This window comes from Anas acuta, chromosome Z (genome assembly GCF_963932015.1).
Source record: "Anas acuta chromosome Z, bAnaAcu1.1, whole genome shotgun sequence".
Lineage (NCBI taxonomy): Eukaryota > Metazoa > Chordata > Aves > Anseriformes > Anatidae > Anas > Anas acuta.
This window is the reverse complement of record NC_089017.1, coordinates 65,506,025-65,523,777: the sequence shown is the minus strand read 5'-3', so window position 1 is coordinate 65,523,777 and position 17,753 is coordinate 65,506,025. Positions and strand designations below refer to the sequence as shown.

Below are 17,753 nucleotides of genomic sequence, written 5' to 3'. Positions count from 1 at the left end.
CCACTGGTTTTCCTTACAAAAAAGAAACTTCATAGAAGCTTCTTGTTCCACTGATCTTTTACTTTGAAAAGTAGCCCTGCATGGCAATTGAAGATTTGAATTTCCTTGCATGGTTGCTCAATTACTCTAGTTTAAACTGAAGTCAAACTTACTTAATCGTCATTATTAGGATTGTGTCCCATTTTCATCATACCTCTGAAGTTTAACTGAGGTCTTCTGTGCTTGAAAACTGGACATTCATACAAACAGTCTGGCTTTGACAGAACTACTTCCTTTAAAACAAATATCACATGGACAGCCTGGAAAAGGACAGACTGCCAGGGACTTTCCTTGGTGTTTTGCCCAAGTAGGAGGCGTAACAATTACAGCTTAACAGTATGCCAGGACAAAGGTGAACTACACAGCAACGTTCTACCAGGTGCAAAAAGCCACTCAACGTACTATCTTTGTTTTAATTTTCTTTCTCTTTATTGTTGAGGAAAGGACAAAGTACATTCTGACGAACCAACTCCGATTACACATTAGGAGTAAGCAACATGTTTGTATGAGATAGCCCTCCTATTTTGGACCACTTTCATTTCTCTTGGTGACATGTTTATACAGATTGGAGAAGTCCTCTGCAGTCCTGAGGAAACAGACATTCCAGATAAGCATCAGATGAAGTCCTCCTGTGCTAACTTTGTAAGTTTGCAAACACCAGGAATCAGGATCAGAGAAAACATGCTGCTAAAAATGTGCTATAGCACTATTCCTTTCCAAATCCAACTGGAAGAAACACAGTTACTATATTCCTTAGGCTGTAAGGAATCAGAACCCTGAAGAAAGGTTTTCGCTGATGGCTAGAAAGAAGTGAACTTCTAAAAACACTTATAAATTCTCAGTAGTAGAGGCTAGATTCTTATTTAAGCACATCATTTCCAAAATGACTTGCTAGGTCTCTGAAGGAGTCTTCGACAGAAATAAAAGAACAAAGTTGGGAGACCTTTAGAAAATCGCCATTTTGAAATGAATAACAGAGTGTCAGACACAGAGTTAGTAACATGATTGTCCACCAGTGACATTCTAAGACTCACCATCCCCAAATACACACATTTTTAATGTAACAAGAAGGAAGAACATTTCTTCTTTATTTCAAAGGAGAAAGGATCACGATCCCGTAATATATAGAAATTCTATTAAAAAACAGCAGAAATTAAAATTAAAAAAAATTGCATGACTTTTATTAGAACACTTTTTTCCTGAGCAAAATTTACAACACAACATGCAGATGCATTTAATAACTTACTTCACTATACATTCTGCACTTGTGACAGTTGTGCAACAAAGGTAGCAATTAAGTCTCCAGCTTTTAGTCATCTCAAAGTGACAGCACATTCCGTAAACAAACAGAGCTTTACTGTTAGTAGTGTCAGTGTTAAGTCTGCAATGCCTATGAAGTGATTTCAGCTGCACATTTAAAGCTGTTTAGACCTCAAACACAACTTCTACATTAGAAGTTTGAGAAGTGTTTATTACACTTTTTTTCTACAATCTTAGACATGAGAGTAAAACTTAGTAACGGGCTCTTTTCTGATGGATAAATTGACTAAAAACACAAAATGAAAGGATAATGTCAGTAAAACAAAAATAATTTCAGCATAAGTAACTTATGTCACTGTATGCCTGACAAGTTCTTTGTATGAAGTGCTGACCTCACATTGCAGGAATCCAACATACATGTAAAGCACAAAAAAGAGGCTACAGGACTACATTACATTGTGTAAGGGCTACACAATATAATCATCCAGTAACACAGCTGATTTTTATTCATAAAAAATGTCATGCAGTAGGGGCCAAGTTCCACCTGTTTCAGAAGATTTAAATATTTAATTGTAAACTTTTCTTTTTCAGGAAATATAAAGGAATTCTGGATATGTGGAAGAAAAAAGACATTCCCTTTAAGAACTGAGTATTGGACATTTCAGGAAGTTTTGGGTCTGAGTCGTTAACTCTTATGCATGAAGAAGATGCCAAAAAGGTATTTTGAAAACAGAAACCTCTTCATGAAGGACTGCTATGAACAGTTTAAGCAACAAGAAACAGCAGCTTCTCAAATCACAAGTGTATCTCCTTTACAAGGAATATAGAGTTATGAGGTTACACTGAAACATGAAACAAATCTATTCCTGCCTCTGTCCAAAAAGATAAATACACATCATGCAATGCAGATGTATCACTGATTTCGATATAACACACCAAATGTGCCGGAACCACCAAAAAACAATAGGTCTGGTTAACTTGACATTGCACCTCTCTTCATGTTACTGAGAAAGAATGGTTGAGGCACACAAACAGATGAGCTTTTGGACCTCCCTGTTTTTTTCTTTTCAAGTAAAGCAAAGTTGAACATGCACTAACTATGAACTAAAAAGATTGGCACTATTATTGACTTAAATTCACTTAGTAAAAAGTGAATCATATTAGTTCATAACTGTGCTGCTCTCTGAATTAAGGATTAGTAAATACATTAATGGCAAAGTAAAAAGAATTATTTTTATCTTTTAGTTTGGCTATACGCTTGGTGTTCTTTGGAAAGGTCTAATACTTTAATCTGAACCTTATTCTAACTGACAATAGACAACGCAGAAGCAATTTAGACACAAACACAACTGCTGCTGAATGATACAGGTTTCCTGCTTTGTGTTTTGAAAGAGCTCAATTATGCTGGATCACTGAATACTTAACCGCAGGATGGCCAACAATCTGTGACATAGTATCCTGGTTGGCGTTTACATGCATGAAGCAGCTTAAATAATGACCCAGTTCCCATGTGCAGAGTGCTGCTATTTATGCTGCTATTAGCCAACAGTTCGCCCACAAGAACACTGTGTAGTATATTTAAAAACAAACAAAAAACACAAACAAAAAATCCCCACATCTTTAAATGCTGCAAATGGAGCCAGTAGTGTATAAAAGGGAGATAAAGGAAGGCATATTTCAGAATTGTACCATATACATAAGAACAAATACATTTAAAAACTCCTTGAAACTCCGGAAAAGCTCCTATCCCCTGACCTCCCTGATTAGAGAGGACATACTCATTGTTTTCTTTACTGACACAGCAGAAAAGGGAAAAACAGACACACACTTGAAGGAAATCTGAGGGGAAAGAAGATAAAAGTGCCTCCCTTTGTCATACACAACACATTCAAATTTACCTACTGAGCCCATATGGCAAAGGAACGTCTGGTAACGTTTATTTTTATGGTTAAAAAAAAGCACAAAGAAGAGATGGATTCATTATAATCATGCTTTCCTTGCTATGCTGATATTCCCTCTGATACATCCCCCTCCTGCTTCAGACAGATTGTAGTGTTACTTGATTCCTACTGATCCATTCTAAATCAGGTCAACGAGTGTCACAAGTTCACACTGAGAGATTTCTTTTAGTGCCATGCAAGGCAGCGATATTACACATTAGCAGTGAAGAGCTTTAAAATGTCATTAGCATATCACGTTCCTGCACGCTAGTGTAGAACGGCCTCCCAAAGATGAAGGAGTGTAGACCCGGTTTAATCTTCTCAGCCAAAGCCATTATTATGTTAAGATCGCCCTCTGCTGTTAAGTCAAGATCAATCTTTAAGCTACGAAGAGACTTAAAAGGTTTTTTTCCTTTTTGCCTGAAAGAAAATAAAGGGGGGTTGTAAAAAAAGAACACAGTTTCTCAAAGCCTGCTTTAGATCTGTCCACTTACGTGTCATCCTCTATGTATTTTATTAAAGTTAAGGCTTTTCTGTGGAGGACTAGTAGAAATTGTGCAAGGAATGTACTCCTCAGAGACAAGCCAGGTTTTAGATGAAAGATCTGTTAAAAATTATATGAGAAAATCAGCTGGATACTGAAATTCAAGAATCATTTTAAGAATGTGTAATATAGAAAAACATTGCATACACATGTAATGTGTTCCTAATTATACCAAAGCAAACACATTAGCAGCAGATTTGTAGGCATACTCAAGATTCATTCTTAGTTTTCTTGCCACTCAGATGCAATGTGTTCAACTTGAAACTTCTACCTTTTTTTTAAAAAAAATTATTTTGATAAAGTACTATTTTCCTTCTAAAAATGATCTGAAATGGATCTCAGGTAGCTTATTCAGTACTGTAATTGTAGACACACTTACACAGCAAACGAAAATATGCACTGTTTTTCATATATAAGTAGTAGTTTCAGTACTGTATTATTACAAATGACACTTAAGCATTTTTTTTAAATCATTTGTTACCAGACAGACATTTTAAATGGTCAGTTCTTGATGCCTTCTCTAGCTATGCAGAAAAGAATCACAGCACTTGTATAAAAAAAGAGGTACCACACCAACAAAGCATCTATTCATGTTAAATTACCTGTTACTAAGAGTTCAAAATACTGTTCTCTAGCTCTTGTTCTTTCTGAAAAAGCAATTATTACCTGATCCAGAAAGGCTTTTACTAATGTATCTCGATGCAGGATATCTTGAAAGACATTTCTAAAGAAAAAAAAAAAAAAGCAAACAAATACATGAGGTAATGACATGAAGAGACAGCTATGTCCAGCAGCTGTGCACATAATACTATTGCTTTTTACGGTTTGGCAGAAATTGAAAGTGCATTCAAAATTTGAGTCAATTATAATCGTGTTACTTAAAGGTAATATAGAACTTTTAAGCAGAACTTTCAGGAGAAACGCATTAAACCCTGAAAAGCCACTGGGACTTGCCAAGTACACTTGGCTCTGGAATATGCTATTTAAAACAGGCAACAAAATTACCATGACACTGTCAGTATCACTGGATTTCAGTAATACTTAATGCAACAAAAACACTCACAGAACTCCTAAATTCTGCAGAACAAATACAACCACCAGAGCTGAAGAAGCTTCTTACAAGAAAAAAAAAAAAAAAAAAAAACAGAACTCCAGTACTTTTTGTATTAGAAAGCATGCTTTACACCTTATTCTTTCATCTCAAATCACGTAATTTTAAGACGCTTGGGAGGGAAGTACATACAAATCAGGTGTGAAACTCTCATCTGTGTGGATAATAGGATCTTGAGACATTTCTTCATCTGAATTAGCTCTCCAAAATGCTGTCAGCTCGGACCTCATGTACCGACGTTGGTTGTAGATGTGTTCATGACATGGGGGCATCTGTTTCACTGTATTGACATCTACATCTATATGTGTTGTGGGATATGGAGCATACATTACTTGACGGAAGGGCAACACAAAGCTTCCTGTTGCATCCTGTTTTAGTCAAAACAAAACAAAACTCTTCTAGTTACTTAGAAAAAAACAAAACCAAATTGGAACAAAACAATAGGAAAACATCATGCCTACATTTCAAATCCCATTTGTGTAGACACATTTTGTTTGAATGAAATCATAGCTGTAACCAGACAAATGTCCTCAATACTGCATGATTCTGCTAATGTAATGGTGAAAACAGGTATTGAGGTATCCTGTGTATTCCACTGCATCATCTGATTCTTGAATCCATTAACATTTCAATATGATACTTATCTGTGAAGTTTAGACTGCTCATTAGAGCAAGAAGTATTACTTTCCTAATTACCTTCACTAGTTGCTACAGCCCAAATAAACTTTCCAAATAAACTTGGAAACCACAGGACTGATGGACTGTTCTCTTTTACTGATGTAACACAGAAACTGAATGCTTTCTTGAATTCTAGCCCCAAGAAGGCAAAATATTATTATTATTGTATTAAACATAGGAATAATTCTGATCAATACTCAACCCAAGAAATGTCTGGGTCAGAGAAAAGACTGGCTTAGAATTTTAACATGCAAAGAGTCATAAGCCAGCTTTTGCACCAAGAAGAACTCAAGTGAAGATATATTTCTTCAAACATGAATGCAATTATGCACGTGATTATCATATGTGCACACATCCACATATGCTGAAGAATGCTCTTAAACACAGAATAGAATTTTACTAAGTGTACTTACTTTGAGTAAGCCTTGAACAAAAAGCCCTGACTCATATTTGAAAGAAGACTCATTTCTACAGAGTCTGGAACATTTCCGCTCTGATGGTGTAAGAAACAGACACAATGTTCTCACAATCTGCATTAAAAAGGACAGGTTCAAAAAAAAAAAAAAAACAAAACAAACAAGAAAATGTAAGGAATTAAGTGATCTTCAATTGCAATTTCTGACTTCATCCTGCTTACTAGAAAAAACTAAAATTGAGTAACATCAGAGAATAGCGACATGCTTAAATAATTAAGATGTAAGCCATGCAAGTCCAATTTCTTGTCAAATGAAAAGGAAAGCCTAAATTTTTGGCAACACTTTTTGCCAACTATGTAGAACAAAAAACTTTTGCCTTTTGATGCCTCTTCATATTACATAAACGTAAGTTGCTGTGATTAATTTCCTAGCCTTTTAAGCCTCTTGTTCCATATTGAAATGTCAGCTATTGTCTGCAATGAGGCACATTTAATTTTATAAATAAGCATCCATGCTTATTTCCTCATTAATTTGCTCAAACTCTCCATTAAAAGCAACAAAGGTACTTTATTATTTTAAGCTTCTATACTACAACTGCTGCAGGCAATCATGTCCAAATGCAAATATATATTCTTGTCTCGTAGTCAAGCATACATTACTGACTAATGTTTTTGCCTGCAGTAGTTTTTTTTTTTTTGTTTTGTTTTGTTTTTTTTTTACTTTAAGTAAAGCTAAGGTATACTATAAAAAAAGGAATTATTTCAAAACATAGCACCACAACACAATGGCCACACTACTGATAAGAGCCTATGCAATTTTAAATAAATTTGTCCAGAATAGATCTTGAGACTCACATTCTTCTAGACTGCTTTTTTAAGTACTCAACTTATCAATACATTGTTACACACACTCATAACCATTTAGACACCTAAGCCTTTTTATTAATTATAATGCTTAGTAGTATATTGCACGTAACTTAGTAATGTGCAAATTCTACATCACTAAAACTATGTGTATTAACTATGGTTAACTGACTTCCTCTGAGGACTGAGATTTTTCTTTTCTCAGGTTCCCTTGTAGCTCATAGTTGTTTTAATTGAGCACCAGCATTTATCACTTATTTGATCAGAGGTGCTTAAACACTACTGCTAAAAACACACAAAACAATGTATTCTTTCTCCAGATTCCTGTAAAGCGTCCTGAAGAGCATATTTCAAAACACAGGTTTACTGAAGATGCCTTACATTTTCTGAATCTTTTTACAAGAAGGTATGTTTCACTGCAGCAGAGAACCCTGCATACTGTAAAATATACATTATACAATTGTATATTTTATATAATTAATACAGGCTAACCGTTAATTTTATTTGACGCTGAAGCTATCAATAAACACATATGTCAAAAAAGCATCAACTTCAAGAATTATTTTTTTCAAAGGAAGGCTTTAGTCTTACTAAATGAACTAGAACACAATGCCTATTACACTATTAAAAGGAAAATCAGACAGAAAAGCCCAACATGCATAAAAGATTTCCAATCAAAAAATGAAGTTACCTAAATATACTGCTTCACCACATGTACTGCAGTAGAAGCTTTGTCCTGGTCTTGGAATGGGGAACTATTGTTACTGCATTGCACAGAGGCCCCAGTGTAAATTGAAAACTTATCGTGCTACGGAACTACAAAGAACCTTACCCTCAGAGCAATGCTGGTATACTCATTAAGTGCAGTGGTGCCTAATACCTAAAAAGCTGTAGGATTGCACATTTTTTATAAAATCCTTCTTTTCACTCCCAGTTGCAGGGAATTCTGAATCAATGAGGTTTATTAAAGGACTCAGCTGTGAACATAGAGAGGCAATTGATCTAGTGAAATACATTTTCTCTCTAAGAAAATAACACTTTCTTCAATGATTTGTCTCTGAATATCCTAACTGAAAACTAACCAGCACTTTTATTAGAAGGAATGGAAGAACAGCCTAATTAAATGCCAGTCAAAGGCAAACCTTTCTGAACAAAATGCCAATACATTGCAGAATGCTATAAAGAAATAGACTTTAAGATGTATTTCAATGGGAAGTAAATACAAGTGTATCTCTTCCAAGAATTGCTTTCAATTTATCTGAAGCAATCAGTTTGGTATAATCAAAAAACCATGTACAAAAAGTACTTGGAGAATTCTGAATAAGGAACATTTCATTTGATTTTTCCTTCACATACTCAGCTTAAAAAAAGCATCAAGAAACTCGCCATTTACACAGAAAAAAAAAAAAAAAGAGAAAAAGCAGGGCAGGTTATAATTTTGTATCAGTTCAAATTCAGTATTTGATAATGGGCAAAAAGAAAACAGCATGGCAAAAAATTACGTCTACCAGAAAATGTAATTACGTTCCTGTTCAGAAATGACTGATTCCAAAAGTGACCTTGTTTCCTCCACATAGACCACTGGAACATATATACATTCTGCTTTTCTCCATTAAGAGAACAGATAATGCTTTTTTTTTTTTTTTTTATCATCTAGACCTGAAGGCTCCGAAGTATCATCCCTACTGATAAATTCTGCACGTGCTCCACCAAGTTTGCTGACACACTGAGTTGTTTTTGTTTTTTTTTTTTGGTTTGTTACAGTACTAAATTTTAGGTGTTTATATCTGCATTTTGCTTCTCTGGTTCTTCTGGAACCGGTTACAGTTACAGTCAGCTGTAATCTGTTCAGATAGCACATTTTAGCTAGCAAAACTTACTTTAGAAGCTCAGACTCAATTAGAACATATGTATAACAGTATTAATTACATTAAATTCACTGGTTTTCTTATAGTTTTCAGAATACAACTGATAAGGCAATTTTCTGGCAGAATTATCAACTGCTAGAACAATCAACAGAATATAACCACACAATGTCCTCTCCTTCTCCAACCTAAAGCATGTTTATATAAAAAACTTTTTTTCAAATAACACACTAACACTGCTTATAATTGGCATTTAAGTTTCATTTATTAAGAACTGTGTTACCTTATTAACTTTTTCTGCACTGCTTCCTACAACTACAGAACAACCACAGGTCTGCAGATGTGAACTAATTGCACTGCAAATAAAAACAAACACAGGTTAATAAATTTAATCAGACTTTTCAAATAAAACCATTATCATCTTTACAATAAGAATTAAGGGCTGGAAGTTACACTACAAGTCTATAGCATAGCCCTCACATACGTGGGTACTGTTGAAATCAAAAGTTCAGCAGTATCTGTATTTGCAGTTTGGTGAATAAAAAGATTGCCAGACAGAACCTCCAAACACCACTTACAGAGCAAATAGAAATCACTACTGTATCACTGTATCACAAAATCAATTAAAAAAATATCATCTAAAGCAACAAAGAAGTATTAATAATGAAGGATCTGAAACTGTCTTGAAAGATGACCTGTTCTCATTATTTTGACACAACTGTGGATCAGAAGCTAGTTTTGGGAGACCTGGCAGGTAAACTACTAATTTGGCAACTACAAGGGTAAGGGCGCTTCATATTCCAGTCCCTTGGAATACAGCCAGGCAAGCAGAGAGATGGGTGATCTTGTCTCATGAGCTGCCATCAGCAAAGCCATGATTTAGTTTAGCAAAGCCATGATTTAGTTTACCTTAAGTTTGGAGGGTGCAGTAAGTACGCCCGGAGTAACCATGGCAACTCTTAACCTATCCCTAGCAAACTTCTTCTCAGGTTCCTTTCTTCACTCTCTCCTTGTGCCTCACCTTCTCAAACCCATAGCTGGCCCCCAGTTTCAAAAAGTCAAGATACCACTAGGTAGTTTTCTGCAATACCTATCGATATATGGAAGCACAATTATGTTATCTTCCTGAAGGATGCTTCGCATGGTGATTGACCAGTTCTAATAAACACTTCTAACTGATAAGGATTGTAACAGCTACACTCAGACTCTGAAGTCCAGGAGATGGGCTTTATACTGGACTCCTACTATTTATCTTACCAATTTTAAGTTGGATTTAAGGTCACTTGAATTCTTCCTTTGGGACAAAATCAGAAGTTTCGTTTCATTTAGAAGTTACTAAGAAACTATGAGTTTATTTTACAAGTTGGTATTGTTAAAATGGCAGTTCATTTTGCTTAATCCAGTTCTTATCCAATGACATAGAAATCCACTCCAACACCACATTCAAGACTCAAAATCTGAACCTAGATGAGCAGACAAGCTTTGCTTCCCTCTAAAAAGCAGACAAGCTGACATTTCGGCCAATCACACAAACTGTGATTCTTTCCTTGTCTGCACAAAATTTCCATGAAGAAGTATTGCACAAAGAGAGAACTGATACCCTTCGTTATCCCTGCAGTCTATTACATGCCCCCAAAATTTACATATGAGAATAGCTCACTAATCAATAGCTTTAGTTATTTACAATAACTCATTCCCTAATATGCACTTCATTTTTTTCTGAAAGATTGCGTTATAAGTCTGAAAACACAAAGAAATCCTAAATTCTCCAGAAAAGTGAATACAACATTATTGTGAAGAATTAGTTAATGTGATGCTGTTTAAATAGACTACAAACTCTTTAGCACTAAGTGCTGTTATATAGGAGATGTTCTGAAACACAACACCAGTTAAAATATGCTTTTCCATATGAAGAGACCAAGTTGCTCTGAAGTGTAACTATTTCCACTTATGCAGCAGAAATGGGGGGAAAAATAAAAATGGATAATTTAATAATAGGCACTCCACATGCCATGCCATTAATACTTTAATTCATAATTAATGCATTAGGCATGACTCAGTGTTTTGGTTAATTCATAAAGACGTTAGACTTTGGCTTAGAACTTCAGAGAAAAAGTGTCAAGCAAAAATTGTATTTGATAGGAATTCTATTTTCAAGCAAATGACTGACAACACAGTCGAACAGCTGCAGCTACTAGCCCAGAACCATTCTTTTAAGAACAACTTACTGAGATTTTTGTCTAAGAAATTCTGCAGAAGTCAAGAAGTCAAACAATTTACCCCCTCCTACGAAAAAAGCTATTATAACACATGTTGACGTGCACATACAGATAGCTGTACACTCACACAAGTTTAATCAATTTTACTACAGCATAAGTCAAAACAGAAATTCATACTTGAGAAGAAATCCTTCATGGCAACTATCCCCAATGTCATCATCATTTAGCACCGTCTCACTTATCTGAAATGCAGATAAACATAAACAAAGGTTAGAAAAAGATCACCTTAGAATTAAGTGATTTTGTTTTTTGATAGGTGGGAACTGTTTGGGATCCATTTAAGGTACATTGTAAGACTGCCAGAAAAGAACAACCTTAAAAAGACCTTCTGACTTACCCAAAGCATTTTGAAAATAAGAAAGTCACTCAATTATTATTATTATTATTATTATTTACCCCAGCAGCAATGACAATAAGATCCCTCCCAGTGTTTTTTCTTAAAGTCTTGTCCAGAATACTTTAACCTAGTCCATGTGAAATCATTCCTACTCTTTTCATGAGAACACTATACTACATTGGAACAGATACCAACATTAAAGCCATCTACCTCCCCATTTGTTTTTCATCAAATAGCCTTTCCACATGGCTCTTAGGAAGCATGTCACCCCAGGCAGTCCATTTTGCTAAGTGCTAACCATAAAAAGCACTGCTAGTACTGTTAGCATTTACCAAACTAAAACTGTTATACCATTCCCTACAGCATTTAGGAGAACTTGATGTGAAACAGCAGAAGCATACAGGAATTTATGACAACTGGTTTTCATTTTTTTTTTTCCTGCCAGAGAGCAGCAAATTAGATTGGTGGTGTCTTTCTCTTATTCAGAACACAAAGGACATAGGGACTTACATCTATTTCTTCTGGAACACTGTGTGATTTCATAGATGAAAGGAGCTCCATTACAGGAATGACTTCTCCTGTCAGCATTGGAATGATGCTCTGGCCCTGTGCAATAAATAAAATGCTTGAAGTGCAGTATAAGAAATTACTAATAACATAAACTTGCAGTTTTATCGAATTATAGAATCATATAGGTTGGAAAAGACCTCTAAGATCATCTGCTCCAACCTCTAACATGCAAAAACATCTTTAAAATCAAATTACATGCAAAGCATCTTTAACTTCCTATTGTTTCAAAGTGTGGTTGTGGGTGTCAACTGATACACAGTCTTCTATGGTTTCGCTCATCATTCATTATGAACTGGAAACATGCATTTCACTGTTCAACATCATGTCTAAAATACGTTTTCAGGGTCCTGTGCTAATTTTCCCAATCAGTTTGATCTGCCCACACAAGACATATTTAGAATGAGATAATCTGATCATATCGTATAACAAACAATTACTATTATACATTTATAGATCCGAAATCTGACATTTTGATGACAGGAAAAAGAAATCAGGCTATTATTTATTAACATGTGAAATTATTTATGATTTATCTGATTTCATCTTTTCACAAGAAAACCAAAGCCACAATTTTGTATTTGCAGTTTCAGAAATTGAAGTCTTTTCACAATCTTATGCATTAAGTCTACCATCACATTTCAGCACAACAGACTGTATGTCTCTGTAAAACAGCCTAGTGAATGACCACCTTTGACAGGAGGAGAGCATAAATCTAGGAAGCTACTACCTTTACCGAGCTTCAAGTTCAAGTAAATGAATTCTCTTTTCTGAAAGGTAATATTCTTCATAGATTCCCACTTCTCCCACAAAGTGATGAAATACATTTTCCTTCAATTTGTTCACAGCTTCCATCATCCTATCTTCAGAAAGTTTGTCTCCTGTGCATGTCAGGTCACCAGCCAGTCCAAAGTATCTTCCTGGATCCCAAAAATAAGAAGCAGCACCAACTTCTACAGTCATCAGATCCAGTCAAACAGGTTTGTGGTGGTGGGCCATACGCATCAACCAGATGGTCTTACCTGATCCTCCATTCTCTCCGTGCCTTCCAAGACAATCTTCTGGAAATGTTCTTGCCTCTCCTGAGCAAGAGAAGCAGTTAAATATAAACGCTCTGGCACTTGTTTATATATGTATGCACACAACAGTCATATGGAACAATTTCTTCCCTGCTGAGGCATGCTTCTCAGGTTCAAATTTCGATGTTCAAGTCTTTTTTCTTTTACAGAGCTGATATTGGTAGGAAGCGGTGTCATTTTAAACAGATCAATGTTCCCTGAGATTAAATCAACACCCCATCAAACCTCTCACATGCTTGGGCAGGAGTGGCAGGAAAACGAGGGTGTGATGGCAATGACAAAAGAACATTTTCTTCGTTACAGACCAAGAAAATGCCATATGATCAGACTATGGTGCAGAACTCCACGTTATGCATTTCTATTTCAAATGGGTAAGGTACAGACTGATGGTTCCTGATGCAACCAGAGAAAAAATGAGATCTCTTGAATGAAGAAGATTATGTCTGGGGAGGGTAGGTATTCACCATTTTTTTTTTCCACATCTTGAGACAATGACAAGTCTTCAAATCATTGTTTTGTAAACAAGTACAGAGACACAAAACCTCAAACTACGCAAAACACTGCACAAAAGACCGTACAAAGTTCTCAAAACAGACTAATCAGAAGCTGAGCCTTAACAGAACAATCGATACAGTATGTAAAAAAAAAATCAAAGATGCAGACAGAAATAATGATAGCTTTTGCTATACACTAAGTAGTTGTTGCCTTCTTAATGGTTGTGACTGAATTGCTTGAAGCTGATCAACCTCAAGTGGGAAGAGTCCACAAAATGTTTTTTGAGCAGATGAATAGGTAGCAAGCTACAGTGAATTGCCCTAAAACAGCTGTAAAACTCATCTGACCACTTTAAAGAAACATCAGTGAAAAATAACATTGGAACTTGGCAGATTATTCCTTTGGGGACCTTGAGCTTTGACTTCAGTAAGACATACTCGATAATGAAGATCTTTTGCTTCAAAAGAAGTCAGTCTTCATGAAGACCAGGCTGAACAAATGACATAAGCCACTTCTTTTTAGAAATATAACCGCTACAAAGTATCAGACAAACACCCACACCATAAAATTTAGGTAAATATTTGGGGTTTCTAATCTCACACAGCAGACTTGATTGGAGTTGCTTGTCTTTGCCAGTCTCAGCATTGTTCCATGTTTTTCCTAGTCCTTGAGTTCAGTTTCTTCTCTCTGAACACAAGTTGTGACAGCTGATAATCACAACACCCATTAGAAATGCCAGAACAGATGCATAGTTCCTCTCAGATACTATTTCAACCTTTTGTATGCTGTTGTAGCCATAGCTGCTGAACTGCCTCAAACAGCAAACTATAGTATTTGGGCCTGTTTTTATTCAATACTGTAATTCTACAACTCATACCTAAATTTTAATTTACACTTTTAATGCAGTTTAGTATCTTCTAGGTAAGTCTGCAGATACGCAGTTACATGCAGGCACGCTTTTCCTCCAAAGAAGAAAAATAATAATAAAAAAAGACAATAAATGTCTCTTTTAGAATCTTGAGTTGTTGTGGCTGATTTAGTTGACCTAGCTACTTAAAGATCATCTGAAAAAAAATTAAGAACTTCATGACTAGTTTCAGAGGGAACTACAAGAAAACATTTTGTCGTTCTCAAAGCCACTTGAGGGCCATTTTTACTGCAGCAACAGATTGATATGGGTCAATGTCAAAAAAGAGTGAAGACATACAGTATTTAACAATAACAGACAATTCTTATTTGACCATTCACATAAGACATCAGTGGCGAAAACACTAAATGACAGAGAAACAATGTAATCAAGAGCATGAGGTAGCATTTTCTTGTGTCAAAAGTACTAACATCCAGTGAACAATTTATTTTAGGAATTAGGAATGTACCATTGCTTTCTACTCTATTGAAAATGAAAATTTACGTCCTAACTTTACTCCAAAAAAAATAAACACTAGAGCAAACATGAAAGAAGACTGCCAACCATCAATGGACACTGTTAAGTGTAACAAAAAAGAAATGACAATGCAAAATTTATGTCAACTTCTTATTTTTGGAATCTTAATTAGAACACTTAAAAAGGAAGTTTAAAATATGTTGACTAGAGGTCTCAGAAGAGGAACAAAAACATGATGGAACAACCATGCATCACCACACGCATTACAGCTGACATGCAATGTTTTGCTCTAAGACAAGTTATACTCCGTGAAGACAACAGAGAGTGTTTTTATTATTAGAATGCCGCTGGCTTTTAACAAAAATATGTAATAATTTCATTTGCATAAGGAAACACTCATAAGGTACCCAAAATAAAGAGCTGCAACTCTTCAAAAATTTTACTGTTTTTTCCATTTTTCAGATTCAAAAGCAGCAATATTTGGACTGAAGTAGCTATATTTTCTTTGTTCTCCCATCAGTTTAATGCAATTTAACACCTGCCAAACTGTTTGCTGATACCCTTTTTCGATAAATAAAATGTGACTACAATATATAGGATGACAGTATTAATTCCATCAGTTCCCGTTTTGAACTTCAACAGCAAAAAAAATAAATTAAAAAAATGTGAAGCAGTAAATTTACAATTCTACCTTGGTTAAATACAGTAATTAACACAGTTAAAAGCAATGACTTAAATCAAATTCAGAAAGATGAAAAACTTTACAGGACAGCTAATTTAACTAAATAGCTTTGTATATCCTTCTATAATATTTCCAGGGCAAATCATGTGGCTAAAAACCCCAGCCTCAAATCTGGTGACACATGGATAACTTTTTAACTTCAAAATCCTATCCTTGTAGAGAGGTCAGCCGCCTCCAAGTTCCTGTGTCAACATAAAAGGTGTCACAAGATCTTCATTCTTGGTTTTGCTCAAGACAACTATTTTTAGGAACGAACAACAAACCTACCTTATGCATCCATATTCTTCCTTTCCTTATAATATGTGTTAACCTATCCACGCACACTCTGTGAAGAGGTAGGTAGAAGCCAAGTTCACTTTGTGGAAGTATGATTGACAGTCCGTATGTGCTTCTGTCTCCATTCCAGTTTCCATCAAAGATTAAAGAAACAATTATAACCCTTTTTTCTGCCAAGACAAAGAACTTCACATCTATTGCACCGCTTTCCGCATTTCGGAGTATTTCTCCGTTCAGGGTGTGGTTAGCAAGGAAGGTTATTTCACCATCACTGAGAAGTACCTGGTCTGTCTTAGGGGCCCAGATATGCCGCACTCGAGGGCCAAGAATGTTGTCCCAGTAAGCAAAAGTGGCAGCTAATAATGGTGACTCGCCATTCAAAGCAATCTCTGTTTTGGCCACTGCGGGAGATGGCGGCGGACAAAGAGCTGACATGACTGCTTCCTCTCTTGCGTATCACTGAAACGCTTACATGACCTAAAAAACAAAGGTTTTGGAGGAAAAAAAAATAGTAATTAGAGCACTTCTCATTAATTAGAGCGCTACTCATTATGACCACTTTTTGTTGCATTTCCAAATATGCCTTTAAGAGACAGCTCTGACTTTTTACACCTGAGATTTCACGGTAGACTATGTTCACAAAGGAAATTCATCCGTGTGCAGCGACGGAGCACGCATGACAAGTGTGTCAGACCTCGGGGTGCCCTTTACTCACTACTCAAGTATGACCAGCCTGCACAACACCCAACCTGGGGACTCTGCATGGTAAACACTGCCTTCACCTATGGGTGGCTGGGACCTTCACCTATGGGTGTCCGGGACCTTCACCTGCGGGTGTCCCGCTGGTGGCTGGGACACCAGGCAAGTCCTCGAGCACTGTGTGGTGGGTATCGATGGAAGACACCTCGCGTTCCTCAGGCACAACCTCCTGGAGACGCGTGCCCTGGCAGCTGCCAACAGCCCCGCTGCTTCCCCACCCCAAGGGCTTGGGGGATGATAAATACACCAGAAAGGGGGCTGGTGAGCACGCTCGGCCCAGGACAGGCGGCTGCCACAACCCAGGCGCTGCTCCGAGGGCCAGCACCAGCCGCCTCACGGTGCCAGCCGTGACACCCCCACACCGCGCCCCTCCATGCGCGCCTCACGGCGGGCACCGCACCCTCAGGCCCGACAGAACGAGGTTAGCCCCCGCCCGAGGGCAGCCTGAGCACCGCCCAGGCGCCGATTTTGCCTTCGGGCAGGACCCACACCCCCAAGACCCAGCTCCTCAGCGCTCCCAAAACCGCTCCGGGGCCGCGACGCGCCCCCGCCGCCCGCCCTGCCTGCCTCACCTCACCTCACCTCACCTCACCTGCGCACCCACCGACCGGCCTCCGCCGCGATGCGCATGCGCGCCGCCGGCACCCTCCCCCCTCCTCCCCTTTGGAGCCGCCCCTGGGCGGCGCGGCGAAATGGCGGCGCCGCGGGGACAAGATGGCGGTGGGAGGGGCTGCGCAGTGCCCGCCCCGCAGGCGCGGGGAGGGCGGTGGTGGTTTGGGGCTGTCACCTGCTGCAAAATAAACAATCAAATAAACAAACAAACCCACGTCTGGTGTAGAAAAGCAAGGGGAGAAGGTGTTGCTTGTGAAGGAAGCCTCGGGTGTATGTGGCTGGGGAAGCAGGTTTGTGCTAGCCGCAGTGTTTCACGAAGGGGTTTTTAAGATAGGAAGTTTATGACAGGTTAGAGACCAAATAATCTGTATGCAAGGCAGTGAAAGTGCGCTGTTTCAGGCTTCATTTAGTTTTACAGATCCACAGCAAGTATCTTTACCTTGTTTCCAAACTAAACCACCACACAAAAGCTCTATGATTAAACAAGAGCACAGAGAAACAGCAGAA

General features: G+C 37.4%; 1 protein-coding gene across 5 annotated transcripts; it reads right to left on the bottom strand.

Moving 5' to 3' along the window:
• Positions 1-445: 445 nt before the first annotated feature.
• On the bottom strand, positions 446-17,379 carry C9orf72 (C9orf72-SMCR8 complex subunit). 5 transcript variants are annotated; one of them, XM_068666617.1, is made up of 11 exons: positions 17,227-17,379; positions 15,867-16,352; positions 12,922-12,981; positions 11,843-11,938; positions 11,113-11,177; positions 9,000-9,072; positions 5,986-6,102; positions 5,027-5,262; positions 4,450-4,507; positions 3,734-3,843; positions 446-3,659 (listed from the first exon to the last, which is right to left on the bottom strand). In XM_068666617.1, the coding sequence occupies exons 2-11, from the start codon at positions 16,308-16,310 to the stop codon at positions 3,473-3,475; spliced, it is 1,446 nt and encodes a 481-aa protein (XP_068522718.1). In that variant the 5' UTR covers positions 16,311-16,352; positions 17,227-17,379; the 3' UTR covers positions 446-3,472. The 5 variants fall into 5 exon arrangements, with proteins under 5 accessions (XP_068522718.1, XP_068522719.1, XP_068522720.1 ...); XM_068666618.1 differs by having other exon boundaries at positions 17,217-17,360; XM_068666619.1 differs by having other exon boundaries at positions 17,222-17,320.
• Positions 17,380-17,753: the final 374 nt, after the last annotated feature.